A 21182-nucleotide genomic window follows, 5' to 3' on the forward strand; every position below is an offset into this window, starting at 1 on the left:
CCGGGTCTCCCGCATTGGAGGCAGATGCAAGAGGGGATAAGAGAATCAAACGGCATGTGCAAATATTCCTCCCGGTTGAAAACAACGCTGACAAGCTCCCCCCAAAACCCTCTCCGGGCCGTTACAGAAGCCAGTGAGCATGCGCGAAAGTACAACGAGGCGGGGCAATATGGGTTGCTTTAAGAAGTGCGAGAGAAAGGCGAGGCCTTACCATTTCTGCATTTATAAGGTTGAACAAAGAAAAAGGCAAAAAGCTTAAAAAAAAAAATCGAAAGTAGCTCAATTGCAATTCTTGAAACAACAGTCTTGCAAGCTCAGTCATAACTCTTGGGAACTCCTCCGGCAGCGAGTAGCTAGATCTCCCTCTGCAAAAAGAAAGGCCAAGCCTGGTGCATTGACCCGGGAGCGCCGGACGGCCCGCGCTACATGGCTCGGCCAATCAGAGAGCAGAGTGGGGCTCCTCCCCGCCGGTGACTGGAGGAGCAGGGATGAGGCGGGGCGGTGGCTCAGGCGCATGCCCTCCTCGGCCGTGTGACTTGAGGTTTCTTGGTACAGTGTGCAGACTGCTGTGAGACCACAAGCCGCTTTCTCTGCTGTCTGACCCGCTCGGCTCCGCGATGCCGGTGGACCTCAGCAAGTGGTCCGGGCCTCTGAGCCTGCAGGAAGTGGATGAGCGGCCGCAGCACCCGCTGCAGGTCAAATACGGCGGGGCGGAGGTCGACGAACTGGGCAAAGTGCTGACACCCACCCAGGTACCGAGGGCGGAAGGGGTGCAGCTCCTGGAGGCTGGGAGACTCTCAGGTCCGTGGGTCGGCGACCCAGTGGAAGTGGGGAGGACGTTCCGGCCTCTAGTGCGCCGGATCTACTTAGGGAAGGGAGTCGCGGTGCCCAAGCCGCAGGCCTGCTGACCTCTCCCTCCCCGTAACCAGCGCCCGGAACCTGGCACGTGGCGGGCGGGGCTTGCCCTGTGGAAGAAATTGATACACTCTCCTGGGACTTCGAGGAGCAGGCAGGGGAGGAGGCCTTCCCCCGGAGGAAGTGGGCAGTGGCTGCTCACGCCCCAAGAGCGTCCCCTCCCGGCCCGGAATATTAGGCCGCAGTATGGGGAGTAAAAGCCCCACCCGAGGGCATTTGACGCATTATGTAACCAGTGAGCAGCAGGGCCCTGTGATTCCTCCTTTGTTTTTAACGGTCTGGAGCTGGAAGCCACCCAAAGGTAGGTGCGTTCTGCAGCTGGAAGGCTCGAGGGTAACGGCCGTGTTTTACCGTTTGTCCTTTGCACCCCCCCACCATCCCCACTTGGCTAAGGCCTAACCAGGTTCTGGCTGCTGCCAAGTAGAGGAACTAGGTGCCCGGACACCGTGGCCAGTAGTTGGTCCTGAAGCTTCGGGGCAGCAGTGCGAATAAACAGTGCTCAGATGGTTTATTAATTTAGATGTTTACAGAATTTATTGTTTTGGGTGTGTAAAGTGCCCGTCTGGCAGCCTCTTTTTGCCAAACTCACTGTCCACGTCTGTCCATCTTGGTTTTCTCTGCCCTTTTAAATATACACTTAATTCAGATTTCACTTTAGCAGGCCCCAGATAATGTGGTCTCCAGTCTAGAGATTGTGTCATTCCAAATAATGTAAGGTTGTAGTCAGCAACCCTTGAAATCCTGACCCACCTCTTTCTGTTAATAACATGCTAGGATACTAGCCCCATAGTGTTGTTGGGACTAAAATAAATAACGTATATTAAACATCAGTTCTGGGTTCTTTGTTGAGTCAGTACAGTTGAGCTTTTATTAATAATTTCTGTGCTTGACCTTTGAGGAATCCAAGGTCAAAGAAAGAGTGCTGGTTTCTTCAGCATTTCTGACTTTTAAGCTCCAAATCTGTTCCTTCCTACAGGTTAAAAACCGGCCCACCAGCATTACATGGGATGGCCTTGATCCAGGTAAATTGTACACCTTGGTCTTGACAGATCCGGATGCTCCCAGCAGGAAGGACCCCAAATACAGGCAAGTTGGAGAAAGATGGGGAATAGTGGGTCATCCAGTGTGACCCAGTGCTTCTTGCACTGTGTAAGTCCCTTACTGGACATGCTGTGTGGGAAGAAATAGACTCGATTTGGGGTGTTCACTTCCATGCTTAAACCTGAGTGTGCTTTTTGCTCCCTAGAGCAAGATTCTAGAATAGCCGAGAGCTGGATCTGCCCAGGCCTGTTTTTGTACAGCCCCATGAGTTGAGAATGATTTTAACATTTTTAAAAGAGCAATAATACTTTGTGACATGTGGACATTACATGAAATTCAGACTTTGGTGTCCCTAATTAAAGTTCTGTTGGCTGACTTCGCCTGTGAGTATGTACCGACTTCCTGTGATGCTCATGGTCCTCTCTTCCTCCATGCAGGGAATGGCACCATTTCCTTGTGGTCAACATGAAGGGCAACAACATCAGCAGTGGCACGGTTCTCTCCGATTATGTGGGCTCTGGGCCTCCCAAGGGCACAGGTCAGTAAAGGTTGCATTTGAAAGGAGATGGGAGGGGAGCCTGGGTGCATATTAGGATTGATATAAAGTGCTACAAAATCCTAGTCTAGCTTTTAGAGTTTTATATTTATGAGAGTCCTTACCCTAGTGAAGATTTTAGGCAACTCAGTTCCCCTCTAAAGCAGCTGCCTGTCAGGGACACTCAGACCCATTGTAGTGTCCTGTGGCCAGAACCATGGGCACTGGTTAGATGGACCTTCTTTTAGAGAAGAGTGTACTGGACCTTGCCAAGTTGGGTCAGTGCTGCCTAGGCTAATGGTGGGAGATGCGCTGTTATCATGTTGTGCCTGACATGTGTTTCCATTTCCTGGAACAAGGAACTGGAATGAGGCAGAACACTTGATCTTGTACACACTGTTCACCCATAAGTTAACTCTGAAGAGGTACAAGAAGGTCCCTGACAAGGGACCTGGTGTTTTATCTATAGGCCCAGAAGCTCAAAGTCCTCTCATGCATTCATAAGAGGGACCTCTGTCCCAAGCATCTCTTTAAGTTCTCTAGAGCCAGTTATAAAATCAGGCAATTTAATTATGGAAAGTATACCTATGAGAATAAAGCAGTTCTCTCAAGTAGCAGCTGTGTTCTCATTAACAAAAAAAGCTTCAGTGACTCACTTCTTTTTCCTTTTCACATTTGTTTAGTAAGGTATAATTTACATATAATAAAACATACAGATCAGAAGGGTTTAATCAATAAATGTTGACCGGTGCATAAATTCATGTTAGCACCATGGGAAATAAGATGTAGGATGTTTCTGTCACCCCAGAAGGTTCTTAAGGGACTTTTTAAGTTAAATTTCCCCAGAGCTAATGATTTTCTGGCTCTTCTCTCTATGGATTACTCTTGCTGTTCTTGTATTCTTATAAATGGTGTCATGCAGTATGCATTTGTGACTGGTCTTCTGGACTTAAGGTAGTGTCTGTGAGACTCATCCAAGTGAGATTAGTAGCTCCTTCCTTTTCATTGCCAAGTGGTATTCCCTTGTGCAAATATACCACAGTTTGTGTAGCCATTCCCTGGACATTTGGCTTGCATTTTAGTGTTTGGATATTATGAATAAATTTGCTATTTCCATTCTTGTCCTTTTATGGGCATGTTTCCATTTTCCTTGGGTAAATACTTAGGAGTAGAATTGTTGAGTCATAGAAGTCCAAAATGGTTGAAAAACTTCTATACTCTAATCAGCAGTATTTCAGCAGTATACTGAAAGAAAGTTTCAGTAGCTCCATATAAGATCCATGCCATATGTATTGATAGAATCATTCCAAGATTCATCCATGTGGTAGCATGGGACAGGATTTCCTGCCCTTTTTTTTAAGGCTGAATAATATTCCACCATACATATATACTATATTTTGTTTATCTTTTCATTTGTCAGTGGTCATTTGGAGTGCTTTCACCTCCAGGCTGTTGTGAATAAAGTTGCAGTGAACTTAGCCCCCTCTCATAAATGGGGGGTGGTCTGGGTCCCTCCGAGTTGGTGCATTCTCAGAAAATGGGTGACATCTCCCTCTCAGATGCTTAGCTATGTGTATGTCTTCCCTCCTGCCTCTCCCTCCAGGCCTGCACCGCTACGTCTGGCTGGTTTACGAGCAGGAAGGACCACTGAAGTGTGATGAGCCCATTCTCAGCAACCGATCTGGAGACCACCGTGGCAAATTCAAGGTGGCCTCTTTCCGCAAAAAGTATGAGCTTGGGGCCCCAGTGGCTGGAACGTGTTACCAGGCCGAATGGGATGATTATGTGCCCAAGCTCTACGAGCAGCTGTCTGGGAAGTAGAGGAGATGGACACCGTCCCAGAGTTCCCAGTGTTTCAGTTTAGTGATGCATGTAGATTTTCCCCCATCTCTCTGCCTAAGCCCTGAGTGGTCAGATTTAGATTTAGGGTGACTTTTCTTTCCTTCTGCCTGTATTGTATAATGTTAGGGGGGTTATGTTTTGATCAAATTTGAACTCCGTTTTGGTGGGGGATTCTTTGGTACTGTGATGCAGTTTATCCAAATGTTAATAGACGAACAACAACCCAGACTTTAAAGAAGAAAAAAAATTCTGGTAAAAAGACCAGGTCTGCAGTATTAGAACAGAACTTCAAAGAGTCTTTAAGGGAGGTTGAAAACAAAAAAGAGATTGACTGTCTTCGCCTTTGTGAGCCTGAGCACAGAACTGTGTGTGAAGGTACATACTGGCATGTGTTTTCACGGCTCTGTCTCACCAAGACAACCAGGGGCCGGCATGTCCGCTAACCCCCAACGTCTCAGGCTGGTTACTGCGTGTCAGTGTCCCACTGTGGCTCCTTTAAAGAGCAATACTGGAAAAAGCTCCGTAGAAGAAATTGCTTTGCTGTTAAAGCCTGGCCATCTAGATGAGCAGCAGGGCTGGGTAAGAGGTTATCAGAATCTGAAAGTCTGTGCTTGTTAAATTGATTACACTTTGGTTTAAAAAAGAAAACCAGTCTGGAGTTGGTGAATATTGTGTTAATTTTGCTGTTTGCTTATAGTTGAATAAAAATAAAAACACTGTGTAGATGAACCCGGCCTTCAGATACTTTGCCTTTTTCAGTGTGGGGTTTCATAAATAATGAGACATCAAGAGAGAATCTCTAGGGAATTCCCTGGCAGTCCAGTGGTTAAGACTCCATGCTTCCACTGCAGGGAGCCTGGGTTTGATCCCTGATAGGGGGAAGATCTGCAAGCCATGTGGTGCAGACCAAAAAGAAAAAAAACCCTGACCATCTGTTAAGTGAGTAGCCCCTTTCCCTGATCAGCAGTGACGACTGGGACTTGATTTAGGAACTATACAAGGGGTTCATACTTATATACGTGTCATTACACAACAGCAGGAGCAACTATTAAAACTGGAGGTCTTAAAGTCACAAAACTTTAGGCCAAATCTTGCCTGTAAAGCACCTTTGTATTTTGTAAGTGGTCCTTTCCAACCTGAGAGTGAAGCTGGTTGAAAACGTTCCCTTTTGGTGTAGTTCAGTATAGAAACCACAACAACGACTAAGAAGTTAGTCCATGCTTCTCATTGTTCCGACCGTGATCCATATAGATCTATACCAAAAGAGCGGGGGAAGGGGAGACGGTCGTCTCTTTCACTGACCTGGTCTGTAATGGAGAAGCATCCTGGCCAGACCTGGCAGGTGTCAGCAGGGCTGGGCCTTCCCCCACCTTTGGCTGCAGTACCTCCTCTGAAAAAACTGTTGGGAAATGTTGCCTCGTGTAATCTCTGGGGATGAGTAAGGGAGAACATAATTTTTTTTAACTTCAGGGTTTTAAAATTCAACTTTTAAACAATATTTTGTAAAACAAAAGCTATAAAGGGAATGACTACCCTATTGCCCTTAAAAATAAATGTAAGGGACTTCCCTGGTGGTCCAGTGGCCAAGACTGGGCTTCCAATGCAGGGGGCTTGGGTTCAATCCATGGTTGAGAAACTAGGTCCCTCACGCCACAACTGAAAGATCCCACATGCTACAACTAAGACCCGACCAAATACATACATACATAAATATATTTTTTTTTAGTGTGAGAAGCAAGACATGCACTTGGTAAGACAAGGCAAATGGTAAAGAAAATGCCTAGCCTCCTCCATGGCAGTTAGCAGTTACTTGTTTTCTTTCAGCAAGCAAATGTAAATACTCATATCAGCATATATCTGCATGTATATTGTTTAGTCTTCTATACACTGGTATACATTGTTCTGTACTGTTCCCCCTAGCTAATGTACCTTCATGTCATATGTCTTAAGGTTACAGGTCACCACAATTCATATCATTATTTTGAACAAATTATCTACTTTATAGATGTTCCATAATTAACCAGTCTAGTGCCTTCTGTGGTTAGATTATTTCTGGTTATTTGCTGTTTTAAAAAGTGCTTCAGCAAACGTTTCTATGTGTATAAAATGCTTTTGTGAGTAATTCAGTGGGAGTAAATCCTTAGCATTTTCAGTTCTGATACTGATAAACCACCCTCCAAAAATATCACTGATTATATTCATGTCAGTGGTACATGAAAGCACCTGTTTTTCCGTTTGCTTACCAGTTTTCTCGTTTGTTTACCAGTTTTCTCAAACTACATGTTTGAACAGTTTGATATTTATGTATATTTAAAATCATTTATTCTTTTTCTCTAAACTTCTGTTTTCTTTGAGAGTTTTAAAAAATCTGCTAACCCACAGTATTTTTTTGATTCTAGATACAGAGTCTAAAGAGTAATGAGGAATTATAGTAATCTATTAGTTTCCTTGTTAAAACAGGTATGGACCCAAAAATGATTCAGCAACAGGTAAGCAGCCCAACCAAAATTATGAAGTGTATGCACAAGAAGTTCACACACAAAGAATACATATGAAAGCACATATTAATAACCTTAGAAGCAAGGGGATACCCTGTTTCACCTATTAAATTGGAAGAAGTGAATTTGCTCTCAGAATCCCCTACTTTCAGCTAGAAGTAGGGGATTCTGGTTTTGAATGCAGCTCTGGCTTCAGAGCCAGCTCATCACCACTTCACCCACTTGCACACAAATTCCTTTCGAGGTTTAGCATCCTCATGTGAGAAAATGGGCGGGAGGGAATCATTAATCTGCCTTATTTACCTCAAAGGGTTTTGGAGAACCAAAAAATGATCTGTTTAGATTAAATGGATTAATACAGATGAATAAACTTGACCTGACTGACATACAAGGATCATGTCTACAAATGGCTCACTTTCCTAAAGGCTACACAAGTGTGTCTATAGGTTTTAGAACAGAAAGACACAGGAGTCTGTTCTGTAACATGGTGCAGCTTTAGCAGCCCTGCAGAGCCCAGTATTTCTAATAAATCTGAACCCTTGGGAGCTGCTCATCATACTGACCCAATTATAGAAAACATGGCAGTTACTCTGGAGGCCCTCAATCCCTGGTGAACACAGACTCTTAAGACCATATCTAGTCCAAGCTCACAAAAATTTTGTTTTCTTCTAGAAATTTTATAGTTTGATTCTTTACTTGAATCTGTCATCCATTTTGAATTAATTTTTGTGGATAGTGAAATAAGGATTGGTGTTCAGTGTTTCCCATGTGGATGTCCAGTTGATCCAATACTATCTGCTGAAAAGATTTTCCTTTCTTCATTAAGTTGTACCTTTATAAAAATATATGTAAATTGACCATATGTATTAATCTATTTCTGAATTGTCTGCATGGTCCCATTGTTCTGTGTTTATCTTTTTGCCCATATTAAAGTGTCTTGATTACTGTAGCTTTATAGCAATTCTTGAAATCAATAGAGTAAGTCATCCAATTTTCATCTTTTAAAAATTTGCTCTGGTTATACACATACATTTTAGGATCTGTTTGTCAATACCTATAAGAAACTTTGCTGGAATTTTTATTGGGATTGCATTGAAACTACAGATGGATTTAGGGAGAATATGTATCTTAATACTATTGAGTCTTCCTACCCATGTGCAGAGGATGAGATGGTTGGATAGCATCACTGACTCAATGCTCTTGAGTTTGAGCAAGCTCTGGGAGATTGTAAAGGATAGGGAAGCCTGGCATTCTGCAGTCCAGGGGGTTGCAGAGTCAGACACGAATTAGTGACTGAACAACAATAATTATTGATATGGTGGGATTTAGGTTTTATTGATATGATAAAACAACAGAAAAATGTTTTATGTTTCATTTCTATGGCAAATATATTACTAAATTAAAATCAGAGGTATATGTAATTCTTACATGTGCATGTTTTCAGCTACCCAGGAATACTTTTTTCAGTAGATATTTAATCAACTAATTACAGTTGGTGGTAAGTTCAATAAATACATTTTTACTCAGTTAATTAGACATCAGTGGTAAGTATTCTCTGATATTCCCTATGACTGTAATTTTTCCTTTAAACTCCTGGTCACACCTGTCCTTGTCCACTATTGATTTAAATTACTCCATGCTTATTTACTTTTCAGTGGAGATTTAAACCATGAGCAGACCCCATCCACCTTACTTATTGCTACATCTCCAGGCACACAGTAGATGCTCAATAAATATTTCTTGAATGAATGAGCTGAACATATGCTGATCCTGGCACTTCTGAGCCCCCCTTACTCTTTCCTTTATCTATAGCACTTATTTCTATTTAAGATCATTTAAAATTGTAATTCTTATGTGTCATCATTTTCCTCCTACTTCTAATGTAAGCTCCATTTGGGTGAGGATCTTTAAGGTTAAGATACATTGACAGAGCTTAAGCATCTGGCATTGCACCTGACGTACAAGGTACTCAGTAAATATTCAGTGAACAGTTGCAAACCAAAGGGAAGCAGCCCTTAAAATATTATGACAAACCTGTAATAATTAACTCAGGGGAGTTTAGTATATGCTGGAATAATACCAGACACTGGCTCTCTGCTCCCGTCCCCAGTACTTTCATACCTCTTCTAGCTACTATTCTGGTCCCTGTCTATTCTTAACTGCCTAAGGTACTAGGATTTGGAAGACAGTCTGTACCAGGTGTTAGGATCACAAACCCACATTCCTTCTGATAACTCCACCTTGGGACATATCATTGATAAAACTGTGGAGAGGGAATTTTTATAAAGCTCAGCACCTATAATCTCACAGACATAAGGCCTTTACATAAGTTAGCTAGCTAGTTTTCACTACAGACAGAAATGGATGAAATAAACTACAGGAAGTTTAATGTCCCTTTGCATGGCAGTGTGATTATACTTAGGACTGTGGGTTCAGAAATCAGGTCTCAATTCAGACTCTGTTGCCTCCATTTACCCTGGTCTGAGCTTACTTTCTCATCTACAAAATGTTTATAGAGTTCTATCACATGGTAAGCATAATGCAGTACAGCCTTTTCCAGTATTACTTTCTGATGTACCTAATATGGGAATTTTAAAGACCTAAGCTGCTTAGGAAACTGGATGTTAATTATTAAAGGATGGACTTCCCTGGTGGCCCGCTGGTTAAGAATCTGCCTGACAATGCAACGAATATGGGTTCGATCCCAGGTGAGCAACTAAGCAACTGAGTCACAACTACTGAGTCCGCGCACGTTAGAGCCCATGCTCCACAACAAGAAAAGCCACCCCAGCAAGAAGCCTGCGTAGGGCAATCAAGAGTAGCCCTTGCTTGCTGCAACCAGAGAAAGCCCACGTGCAGCAACAATGACCCAGCACAGCCAAAAATAAATAAATTGATTAACTCTTCATGCTAGAGATCAGTTCTCAATGACCAGGGCTCAGAACCCTAAGAATATGAAATCTTACTGAGACTGTCTTGACCCCAAAAAACCATACCCTAGAAGTTATATATTAATATTTTACTCCCTCATTGTCATGTGCATAAAATTATTCTAATAAAAGCTGACTTTGAGGGGACGGGGTATCTACTATTACAGTGGGATCATTTCAAAATTTGGTTATAATGTCTTCTTCATAGCCTGCTTTAAGGTGCCTCACTTCTCTGAGAGACAGGGATCAAGACCATCTCCAAGAAAAAGAAATGCAAAAAAGCATAATGGCTGTCTGAGGAGGCCTTACAAATAGCTGTGAAAAGAGGAGAAGTGAAAAGCAAAGGAGAAAAGAAAAGAAATTCCCATTTGAATGCAGACTTCCAAAGAATAGCAAGGAGAGATAAGAAAACCTTCCTCAGTGATCAGTGCAAATAAAGAGAGAAAAACAATAGAATGGGAAAGACTAGAGATCTCTTCAAGAAAATCAGAGATACCAAGGGAACATTTCATGCAAAGATGAGCACAATAAAGGACAGTAATGGTATGGACCTAATAGAAGCAGAAGGTATTAAGAAGCGGTGGTGAGAATACACAGAAAAACTGTACAAAAAAGATCTTCACGACCCAGATAATCATGATGGTGTGATCACTCACCTAGAGCCAGACATCCTGGAATGTGAAGTCAAGTGGGCCTTAGAAAGCATCACTATGAACAAAGCTAGTGGAGGTGATGGAATTCCAGTTGAGCTATTTCAAATCCTAAAAGATAATGCTGTGAAAGTGCTGCACTCAATATGCCAGCAAATTTGGAAAACTCAGCAGTGGCCACAGGACTGGAAAAGGTCAGTTGTCATTCCAATCCCAAAGAAAGGCAATGCCAAAGAATGCTCAAACTACCGCACAACTGCACTCATCTCACACGCTAGTAATGCTCAAAATTCTCCAAGCCAGGCTTCAGCAAGACGTGAACCGTGAACTTCCAGATGTTCAAGCTGGTTTTAGAAAAGGCAGAGGAACCAGAGATCAAATTGCCAACATCTGCTGGATCATCAAAAAAGCAAGAGAGTTCCAGAAAATAATCTATTTCTGCTTTATTGACTATGCCAAAGCCTTTGACTGTGTGGATCACAACAAACTGTGGAAGATTCTGAAAGAGATGGGAATACCAGACCACCTGACCTGCCTCTTGAGAAACCTGTATGCAGGTCAGGGAGCAACAGTTAGAACTGGACATGGAACAACAGACTGGTTCCAAATAGGAAAAGGAGTACGTCAAGGCTGTATATTGTCACCCAGCTTATTTAACTTCTATGCAGAGTACATTATAAGAAACACTGGGCTGGAGGAAGCACAAGTTGGAATCAAGACTGCCAGGAGAAATACCAACAACCTCAGATATGCAGATGACACCACCCTTATGGCAGAAAGCAAAGAAGAACTAAAGAGCCTCTTGATGAAAGTGAAAGAGGAGAGTGAAAAAGTTGGCTTAAAACTCAACATTCAGAAAACTAAGATCATGGCATCTGGTCCCATCAGTTCATGACAAATAGATGGGGAAACAGTGGCTGACTTTATTTTTTTGGGCTCCAAAATCACTGCAGATGGTGACTGCAGCTGTGAAATTAAGACACTCCTTGGAAGAAAAGTTATGACCAACCTAGACAGCATATTAAAAAGCAGAGACAATACTTTGTCAACAAAGGTCCATCTAGTCAAGGCTATGGTTTTTCCAGTAGTCATGTATGGATGTGAGAGTTGGACCATAAAGAGAGCTGAGCGCCGAAGAATTGATGCTTTTGAACTGTGTTGTTGGAGAAGACTCTTGAGAGTCCCTTGGACTGCAAGGAGATCCAACCAGTTCATCCTAAAAGAAATGAGTCCTAAATATTCACTGGAAGGACTGATGCTGAAGCTGAAACTCCAATACTTTGGCCACCTGATGCGAAGAACTGACTCATTTGAAAAGACCCTGATGCTAGGAAAGACTGAAATTGGGAGGAGAAGGGGATGACAGAGAATGAGATGCTTGGATGGCATCACTGACTCAACGGACATGAGTTTGAGCAAGCTCCAGGAGTTGGTGATGGACAGGGAAGCCTGGCGTGCTGCAGTCCATGGGGTCGCATGACTGGGCTACTGAACTGAACTGAACTGAACTTCCTCTCAGCAATACATGCTCCTACGACTGGCACAGTGTGTGTGTGTGTGTGTGTGTGTGACATGTGCCACCTTCTATTCTTAAGGGTAAAAAGGTGAATTGACAACTTCAGACAGTGTGACACCATCTTCAGCTCTGTAGAAGAACTTGAAGACACAGCTTTACCTGAAAATCTTGAATGGCTCTTCCTGAGGGGCCATGGAGAATGGTTTCTGGAGGTCGGCTCTCCTTCTGCGTTAGGAACTGACGAACCTAGAAAGGAAACTTCCTGCTACAAGAACACAGCAAGGCAATGTGATGAACACTTTTATTTACAAATATAATTAAAAGCTCTGACAGTTATCATGCTCTTCCTTGGAACCTGAAAAATGTTTTTTTTTTTTTTTTTTAAAGTGCATGCAAAAGAAGTAAAGCCTTTTTTTTTTCCATCATTTTTTATTGTAAGAAAATACACAGTTTGAAAGTGTGAATAATGCAATATTTATGACCAAGATATGGGATTTAGGGAGGGGCAGGGAAATAAAGAAAAAAGATCAAGATGATCTGATTGAGAGACAGTGTTGAACTCCAAATACTGAATTGGAAAAGGAGGGAGGTGGGGAGGACTAGAGGAGGAAGTAAAAAAATTTGATCAGAGAAACAGTTAAAATACAATATGAAAATAAGTAATACCTCTCCTTAAATTCCTTCTATACACAAAATACACGATTTGCCAAAGCCCAATTTGTGCTACTGGGATTCTGTGAGCTCCTTAAGTGTATTCACATCCTCTGCAACAGCAGAAAATGATTATGATACAATCAGAATATGCTGAAGACAAGTTAAACTCTTGCCAGCAGGTTCTTAAAAATCACAAGATCTCTTCACCCCACCCACCCACCCCATTCCCCAAAAAAGTAATAATATGTCACCACTGATATGTACATCACAATTAGTTTCTGTAAAATGTATCAAATTTTCAATCTTTAATAAAACTTTGTTTTTTTTTTTAATTCCTGATGAATAAATACCAAAAAATAAAATAAAATAAAATAATGCAGCAGCTAGTTAAGGTGTAAGGCTGCGGATATTGTGTCTCTCTCCCCCTTGGCATTTATTATTATTATTATTATTTTTTGCTTTACTTTCACAGATTGGTGGTAATGAGTGATTGCTTAAAGCAATATACATCCACTTTTTTTGTTGTTGTTGGTTTATTGGTTTTGTTAAAACTGTCTCCAAAGTTTTCACTGAAACATTTTGAATCACATCAATACTGTGACGTGTACTATGAATAGAAGAGATGGCCAAGTTCTGGCCAGCACTGAAAGTTGACACGGGGGGAGGAAGGGGGCCCCTGATGGAGTAAGAATAAACAGGCACTAGTCCGACACGATGTCAGTAAGAGTAAGAGAGAGAGAGAGTGAGAGCAACGCCCGTTAAAATGGGGAATGTGGTTTTGTAGGGTCTGAATTTTTTTCTGTTTTCTTTTTTTTTTGTAAATGGCAAAAAAATTTAATCTCATCTATAGTCCTCCTTAGGAAAATCTAATGTAACCAAATTCCCAAATCCCATTCTGAGGCTCTCCATGTCAAAAGTTTCAATCTCTCGCTCTTGCCTTTCCAATAGGTACTTTATTCTCTCGCTGCGTTCCTTCTGAAGGGCAGCCAGCTCTTCTTCAATCTGAAATAAGCACAATGAGCAGTTCTTAATGGAAAGAAGCTCCTAACAGGCATACATATACACACAGATGCACACAGATGACACACAAACACACGGGAACCAAGCGTTAAACTAGCCTAGGGCAGGCTGGGAGAGTCTTGTAATAGATGCTGTGTGTCTCATCTGTCATATTTAAAAGTTGCTCACAAGAATAAAAATGTCTGGGGCCACCTAGGGCTGGCACTGCCCTGCTAGCAAGTCAAGCAGCTGGACTGATCTAGGTCAGTGTCCCGTCTCAGCAGGAGATGGTTCAGGAGAAGCTAAAAGACACTCAAGCACAATTAGATTATGTAGCTTTCCCAGAGAGAGTCAAAAGCCCCCTGGGTCATTAGCAATTTAGTTCTAGATCAGGAGCTGGGAAAATAGTCTTTCTCATTGACTTCTGGGAACTACCAGAAGAAACCCCAAATAACTGGTTAAGCAAATACACACTTAATGGCTTTGAGATGCTTTATGGCATCTTTTCTACTTCATATTCCTTGTAACATCTAAAAGCAATAAATATTTAAAAATCTGATAACATTAAGTATAGCAATATCAGTCTCTCTTCATTTTGACTTTTTTTTAACAGCTCTGCTGGTGATTTCTTTTGGTTTAGAAACAGCTGAGAACAAAAACCAGATCTGCATTTGGCTTCCTTGGGCCATTCAGCGGCCATACTATCAACTTAGAATACCTTTTATATGTCAAATCAGCTACCTAGTTATCTGTGTCAGCCCTCAGACTGTGAAGGTGGAGGGTAGAATTCAGGCTGTGGGATCAGATTTACGCATGTAATCTAAGCCTTTTGAGCCTCAGCGTCCTGCCTGTGGAATGGGGACTGTGCCTACCTCTCAGGCACTAAGAGGGTCAAAGAAGGTACAAAGGGAACAGCACCTTGTTGACCCCCCATTACACAAACAAGGGTCACGCCCAACCTCTGTCCAGTGGTACAGGACCCCTTGGCAACACGCTCATACCTTCTGTTCAAGATGTGCTCTGCGCAGAGACACCCTCTGCTCTAGCTTCTGGAGCTCACGTTCATGTTGTGCCTCTGTTTGCATCTTGATTTTGCTCTGGTAGGCATTGAGCAGCTCCATTTCCTGCTGGAGCTGTAGCCTCAAGGCCTGGCATTCTGCTTCTTGAGCCTCATCTAGCCGTAACTGCGGGCACAGAAGACACATACTGTGATTGGCTCCTAGCTTACAGTGCATGGTGACTAAGGGAGGATGCTTCCTTGTCTGGACTGAATTGGGCCCCTCAGGAAAACAGACGTCCTGGCTACATTCAGAGTTACAAATCAAAGATAGCACATTCTGCCTGATGGGCTACAAATTCTAAAAACACTTCCATTTTTAAAAAAAACATTCTTAAGAAAGCAAAAACACTCTTTTCTTAAGGAAATCTGGCTTTCTCCAAACTACACTAGCCAGGAAAGTGCCACACTCCAGAGATTAAGCCTGTGGGCTTTCCTTGAGGCAGACTCCTGAGCATTCTAGCCTCACTATTCACTGAGGTGTGTCACCTTACTAAGTTACTTAACCTCTCCAAGTCTCTCTCTCTCTTTTTTTTTCCATCTCAAGCAAGTAACAATAATATTTCTTGCTTTCTAAGATTTGTATGAGGATTAAATGAAAAAATTCATATAAAATTCTAGGCATAGTTCTTGATGTCTACACCAAAGGATCAGTAAACAGCAGCTGCTATCATTATTTTGACTAACCATTTCCATATTTAGATATCTTTAAGCCCCAAACCATCATACATTTAGATATCCTTAGCTCTAAGAAGAAGAAGAAGAAGAAGAGTCCAATCTCCGTAACATTTGAGGAGTATACCACAGTACCATTATGTTCCTAGCAAGTAAAGTTGGTCCCTATAATATTGGCTATACTTTATCCTGCTGGCCAGCCATCAAAAACTCAAGTGGTTCAAAATCTCTTCCCCACAGAAGGTAGCCTAGATAATCTTAAGGGGCATATTCCAGTTTGAAGTAGTGAAATCTAGGTAAAGTTTTCCTTGCTCCCTGCAGCACCCGTACTTTGTATTATTTATTCACCAGGATACTGATCCTGTGTGGGGAATGGGCCAAGGCAACCAGCAGAAACACCAACCTTTCAATAAGTACAGTCGAAAATTTAGGGCCATTAGCAGGACTGTGTTTAGGGATGATGGCCCTTCTGCCCCACCTGGTTTAGTTTGGTCTAGATTTAGCAGGCCCTCAGTTCAGCTGGGAACTATAAGATTAGAACCCTTGAATTAGACAGTTCTGTCTACCCTGAGTATATTGGCATGTTTCCATACAGACCGCTTAGCCAAGATATTTACTTTCTACCTTAAACTGCCTTCCTTATTCTGTATAAGTTATGACAAGTAACCACATTTCTTAATCTCTTGACTGAGTTATGGCTTTTTGAAATGTTATTAGAATAGTTTTATAAAGCTATTTTTATAGTGTCTTCTTTTGTACTTTTGGAGAAATATACTCTATCAAAGGAACACAAAATAAATAATGGAGTCATATTTCCAAAGTACTTTCTAATAATTAATCCTAACCAGTTTTCACTCAAACCCACTAGAGAGGATACCATTCTTCTCATTTTCCCAATCACAAGTGAAGGGAGAAGAGATACTAGACACAAAGAATGGTCACTCTGTAGCAGCAACAGCTCAGATAAAGCCCAAACGGCTCCCAGTGAAGTTGTTCTTGATTCCCTCTTGATATGGGAGGCTTCTTACCAATAAAGGGAATGAAGTCTATTATTTTCTACCTGGTTTGGTTAACTGTCATGAGTACTGGCCAGAGGCTCATTCTCTGGACAATTCAGACCACTGAATTACCTCTGTCTTCTTTTATTTCTGGCAATCCATTATTAATGTCAGTAACTATGTTACTCTTAACCAGCTCTGACTCTAAAAAAGTGTCAGTCTAGAAATCAGAGGATATTCCAGTATTTGATATTCATCAACCCAAAGTTGCACATACCAAATCCATTAAGAAGTTTTATAAAAGTATAGGTAAATATCAGGTTTTTCCCTCTACTGGGTTAAATTCAAGAAAGGGATGTGACAGAAGCAGCATAATGTAGTAGTGGCCAGGCATACAGGTTTACAGGGTCCCCCCCCAAACGTGTTCATATCGCAGTTCCATCACTAATTAGCTACTTACCAGTAAATGACCCTCTAAGTCAAGAGTGGGTACACTATGGCCCAAAGGGCAAATTTGGCTTGCTGCCTATTTCTGTAAATGAAGTTTTCCTGGAACAGACACACTCATTCATGGCTGGACTATCTATGGTTGCTTTTGTATGACAATGGCAGAGTTGAGTAGCTGTGACAGAGACTTTGTGGTCCACAAAAGCCTAAAACATTTACCATCTGCCCCTTTACAGAAAAAGTTTATTAATCCTTACCCTAAGCAAGTAACAACTTCAATAAACCTCAGTTTCTTCACAGGTAAATCAGGGTTTAAAAAAAGTAACTACTTCAAAGGTTAGAGGGGATTCACAAAAATTAGATAACACAAAATACTTACAACAGTGCCTGGCACATGGTAAGTGGGTAGTAAAGGAAGCTGTAATTATCATCTGTACTTTTATCTCCTCCCTTCCACAGAAGGAAGGGTTATTTCTCTTCTTTTAATTCAAGGGCAATCATGAACCTATATTCCTGATCCTGTTCTCTTTCATCTTATGTAACAAACATCCATTGAGCACTTGTTGGATGCTAGGCATTGTAGCAGATGCTGAGAATTACAAATAGGAACAAAACCCAATCTTTATTGGAATCCCACCAATCTTTATGTCCCCACTGCTAATTCTCTCCTTCTTACCTTTAACCCCTGTATGCACTCCTTGTCCTGATTCTACATCTCATCTCTGACCATCCTGAAGGGGCGCTTATCTTACCTGCCCTCCCAGCAACATTTGATACCGTGGGCTGCTGCTTCTTTCCTGGAATCTATCCTGTCTTCTGAGACACTGAACTCTCTTGGTTTTTCCTTCCTTCCTCTCCTTTTCCAGTTATTCTCTACCCCTCAGTGGGTCATTAAATGTGGGTGCTCCTTAGGGCTTTGTTAGTCTTCTTCTTCTAACCTCCCTTCCTAAGGAGTCTCATCTATTTCAAAGGTTTCAATTACCATCTTTCTACAAATGCTTCCCATAACCACACCTCTATTTCAGACTTTGTTTCTGAGATCCAGGCTAGCTTATCCACTCTATATGAGATATCTTCATCTGGATGGTTCCCAGGTCTTCAAGCTCAACATGACTTATATATATACATACATACATACACACACATATATGCACACACATACACATACATACATATATGTGTGTGTGTTGCACTATGCAGCATGCAGGATCTTAGTTTCCTGACCAGGGATCAAACCCTCGCCCTCTGCAGTGGAAGTGCAGAATCTTAACCACTGGACTGCCAGGGAAGTCCCTCAACATGACTTAAGTTCAGTTCAGTTCATTATGCTGGTGCAAAAGTAACTGTGGTTTTGCACTGCATTTAATATTGAAATATGTTCTTAAATAAATGTGGTTATGTTATACATTTTAAATCACATTTCTTGATTTATGGTTTTTGCTAATGAATTATTACTTACTGTTTATTTTACACGTACTTTGGACTATGGAAATGATGTTAGACAAAAAGCAAATTCAAGTGATTTTCTTATTTGAGTGTAAAATGGGTCATAAAACAGTGGAGACAACTCACAACATCAACAACGTACTTGGCCCAGGAACTGCTAATGAACATATAGTGCAGTGGTCACTCAAGTGACCACTGCAAAGGAAACAAGAGCCTTGAAGATGAGAAGCAGAGGCCAGCCATCAGAAGTTGATAATGACCAACTAAGAGGATCATCAAAGCTGATCTTACAACCACATGAGAAGTTGCCCAAAACTCAGTGTCGACTGTTCTATGGTCGTTCAGCATTTAAAGCAAATTGGAAAGGTGGAAAAACTTGGTAAGTGGGTGCCTCATGGGCTGACCAAAAAAAAAAAAAAAATAATTGTTTTGAAGTGACATCTTCTCTTATTCTGTGCAAGTGATGACAATTTCCTGATTGAATTGAGATGTGCAATGAAAAGTGGATTTTATATGACAACCAGTGATGACCAGGTCAGTGGATGGACTGAGAAGCCAAAGCACTTCTCAAAGCCAAACTTATACCAAAAAAGGTGAAAGTGAGTGTTTGGTGGTCTGCTGTCACTTGATCCACTACAGCTTTCTGAATCCCAGTGAAACCATTACATCTGAGAAGTATGCTCAGCAAATTGATGAGATGCACCAAAAACTGCAACTCCTGAAGCCAGCATCAGTCAACAGAAAGGGTCCAGTTCTTCTCCACAACAATGCTCAAGTGCATGTTGCACAACCAATGCTTCAAAAGTTCAATGAACTGGGCTACGAAGTTTTGCTTCATCTGCTATATTCACCTGACCTCTCGCCAACCAACTTCCACTTCTTCAAGCATCTAGACAACTTTTTGTAGGGAAAATGCTTCCACAACCAGGATGAGGCAGAAAATGCTTTCCAAAAGTTTGTTGAATTCTGAAGCACAGATTTTTATGCTACAAGAATAAATAAACTTATTTCTTATTGGTAAAAATGTGTTGATTATAATGGTTCCTACTTTGATTAATAAAGATGTGTTTGACCCTGGTTATAATGATTTAAAATTTAGGGTCTGAAACATAATTACTTTTGCACCAACCTAATAATACTAACTAATCATTGTTTCCTTCCCACTTTCCCAATTTCCAATTCATTTTTTGACCATATAGATAAATGGTATCATCATCTACCATTTTATTCAAACCAGAGACTGGGTGTCATTCTTAATATCTCACTCTCCACATTCAATCTGTTACTAAATGCTTCTAGTTCCACCTCCTGCCTCACCCTCAAACTGAGTCACTTTCTGCTTCATCCTGTTCCCTCTCTAGTCCGGCCACCATTCCTTCACACCCAGTTAAAGGCAGCAACCTTATACATGCTCTCCTTATACCTGCACTTGCTATCTCCCAAGCCATTCTCCACATTTCACCTGAGTTATCATTTAAAAATGTAAATCTGACACCAGTCTCCTCCTTAATGCTCTTTAATCGCTTCCCAATGCTTTTAGGATAAGATCAAAATTCTTAAGAAAGCTTACTAGCTTATACATGATCTTGTCCTAGTTCTCTATATTCCAAACACAATGGACTTTGAGTTTTTTAAAAGTGACACCGTCTTTCCCATCTTTACAAATGTATAATAGTTTCTTTTGCCTAGAATGTGCTCCCTTCCCCTCGGCTTAAATAATCATTTTGTCTGAGAGCCCTTTCCTGACCCTCTAGACTAGCTTTGCTCTGTGGGCACACTGCACTTGTTCTGCTGTTACATGTAGACTTTTCCAACATCTTTTTTCTTCACTTTTTCATAAATTCCATGAGGACATTATCAACCTCTGTTTTTTTCACCACATTATTTCTGGATGTCAGGGGCAGAGCAGAGGCATTCAATAAATACTTATTAGATGAAAGGATGCATGAATTACACTGGTTTCTATCCTCAACTAAGGACATATTTAAGCCTTTCCAATTAATAGGAGTCCCCCTTTAACTGTTTCTTCCTTTAGCTAGAGCTCTATTTCGCCTTTCCTTCACTGAAAAGAATCTGGGAAGAGCAGTCTCACAGTTTTTATCTCATTCTATAATCCCTTTTTTCCATTTCCAGCACTCCACTGTCTGTGACAAGCAATGGAAAAAGCCACTGCTGGGTCCACCTGGTCTCTCTGAAACATTTGAATTCCTCAACTAGAAACCTTTGTTCTGGCTTCTGTGACACTCTCTTTGGTTCCCCTTCCACAATGCTGGTTATTCATCTTCTTTGGTCTAACTTCTACTTTGCCCTCAGATGTTGGTGCCCTCTGCTCTGTTCTGAGTCCTCTTTCTCTTTAAACACAATCTTCTATCCCTTGGAGGTCTCAGGTATTCCCAACAGCTACAACTGCCCCCATATAATAATGACTAACTTTTTTTTTTTTTTTAAGCTGTGTCTCATGACATCAGCGATTTTAGTTCCCCAATCAGGAATTGAACCTGTGCCCCTGCATTAGAAGCACAGTCTTATCCACTGGATGGCCAGGAAAGTCTTTTAAAATTAAAAATTTTGGGGGGCCATGCTACATGGCATGTGGCATCTTAGTTCCTCGCCTAGGTATCAAACTCAACCAGGGATCAAAACTGAGCCCCCTGCATTTGAAATGCGGAATCTTAACCGCTGGACCACCAGGGAAGTCAACAATGATTAACTTTCCTTTGATGTTAATCCGGACACCCTTTTGAACTGAAGATTCCCATCTCTGTACCTTTCTACCTAGATAGCCACACAGCTCAGTTAACAGGTCAAGTAATCTTCAAGGCACCCAAACTCATTTCTCCTTCTGATTTTCTATCTTGGTAAAATGATGACCCGTTCTGCTGTTATCAAACCTACCTCTCAAATTGGTCCCTAAGTTCTCTCTATTCTACCTCCTAAATATTTCTCAAATCCTCCTCTCCCTCCTCAGTACCTCCATTA

General features: G+C 41.6%; 2 protein-coding genes across 15 annotated transcripts in view; one reads left to right on the top strand and one right to left on the bottom strand.

Moving 5' to 3' along the window:
* Positions 1 to 506: 506 nt before the first annotated feature.
* On the top strand, positions 507 to 5062 carry PEBP1 (phosphatidylethanolamine binding protein 1). Its single transcript, XM_006074234.4, has 4 exons — positions 507 to 752; positions 1892 to 2001; positions 2394 to 2494; positions 4095 to 5062. The coding sequence occupies exons 1-4, from the start codon at positions 618 to 620 to the stop codon at positions 4310 to 4312; spliced, it is 564 nt and encodes a 187-aa protein (XP_006074296.1). The 5' UTR covers positions 507 to 617; the 3' UTR covers positions 4313 to 5062.
* A 7152-nt stretch (positions 5063 to 12214) lies between these two features.
* TAOK3 (TAO kinase 3) overlaps positions 12215 to 21182 on the bottom strand; it is a 191634-nt gene continuing 182666 nt past the window's right edge. For all 14 annotated transcript variants that reach the window (XM_044930154.2, XM_006074237.4, XM_044930150.2 and 11 more), the window contains 2 exons: positions 14582 to 14764; positions 12215 to 13583 (listed from right to left, as the gene is read on the bottom strand). In XM_044930154.2, coding sequence (XP_044786089.1) covers positions 13422 to 13583; positions 14582 to 14764 — 345 coding nt within the window. In that variant the 3' untranslated portion in view covers positions 12215 to 13421. The remainder of the gene's footprint in view (positions 13584 to 14581; positions 14765 to 21182) is intronic.

The sequence above is a fragment of the Bubalus bubalis genome, chromosome 17 (genome assembly GCF_019923935.1).
Source record: "Bubalus bubalis isolate 160015118507 breed Murrah chromosome 17, NDDB_SH_1, whole genome shotgun sequence".
NCBI classification, from domain to species: Eukaryota; Metazoa; Chordata; class Mammalia; order Artiodactyla; family Bovidae; genus Bubalus; species Bubalus bubalis.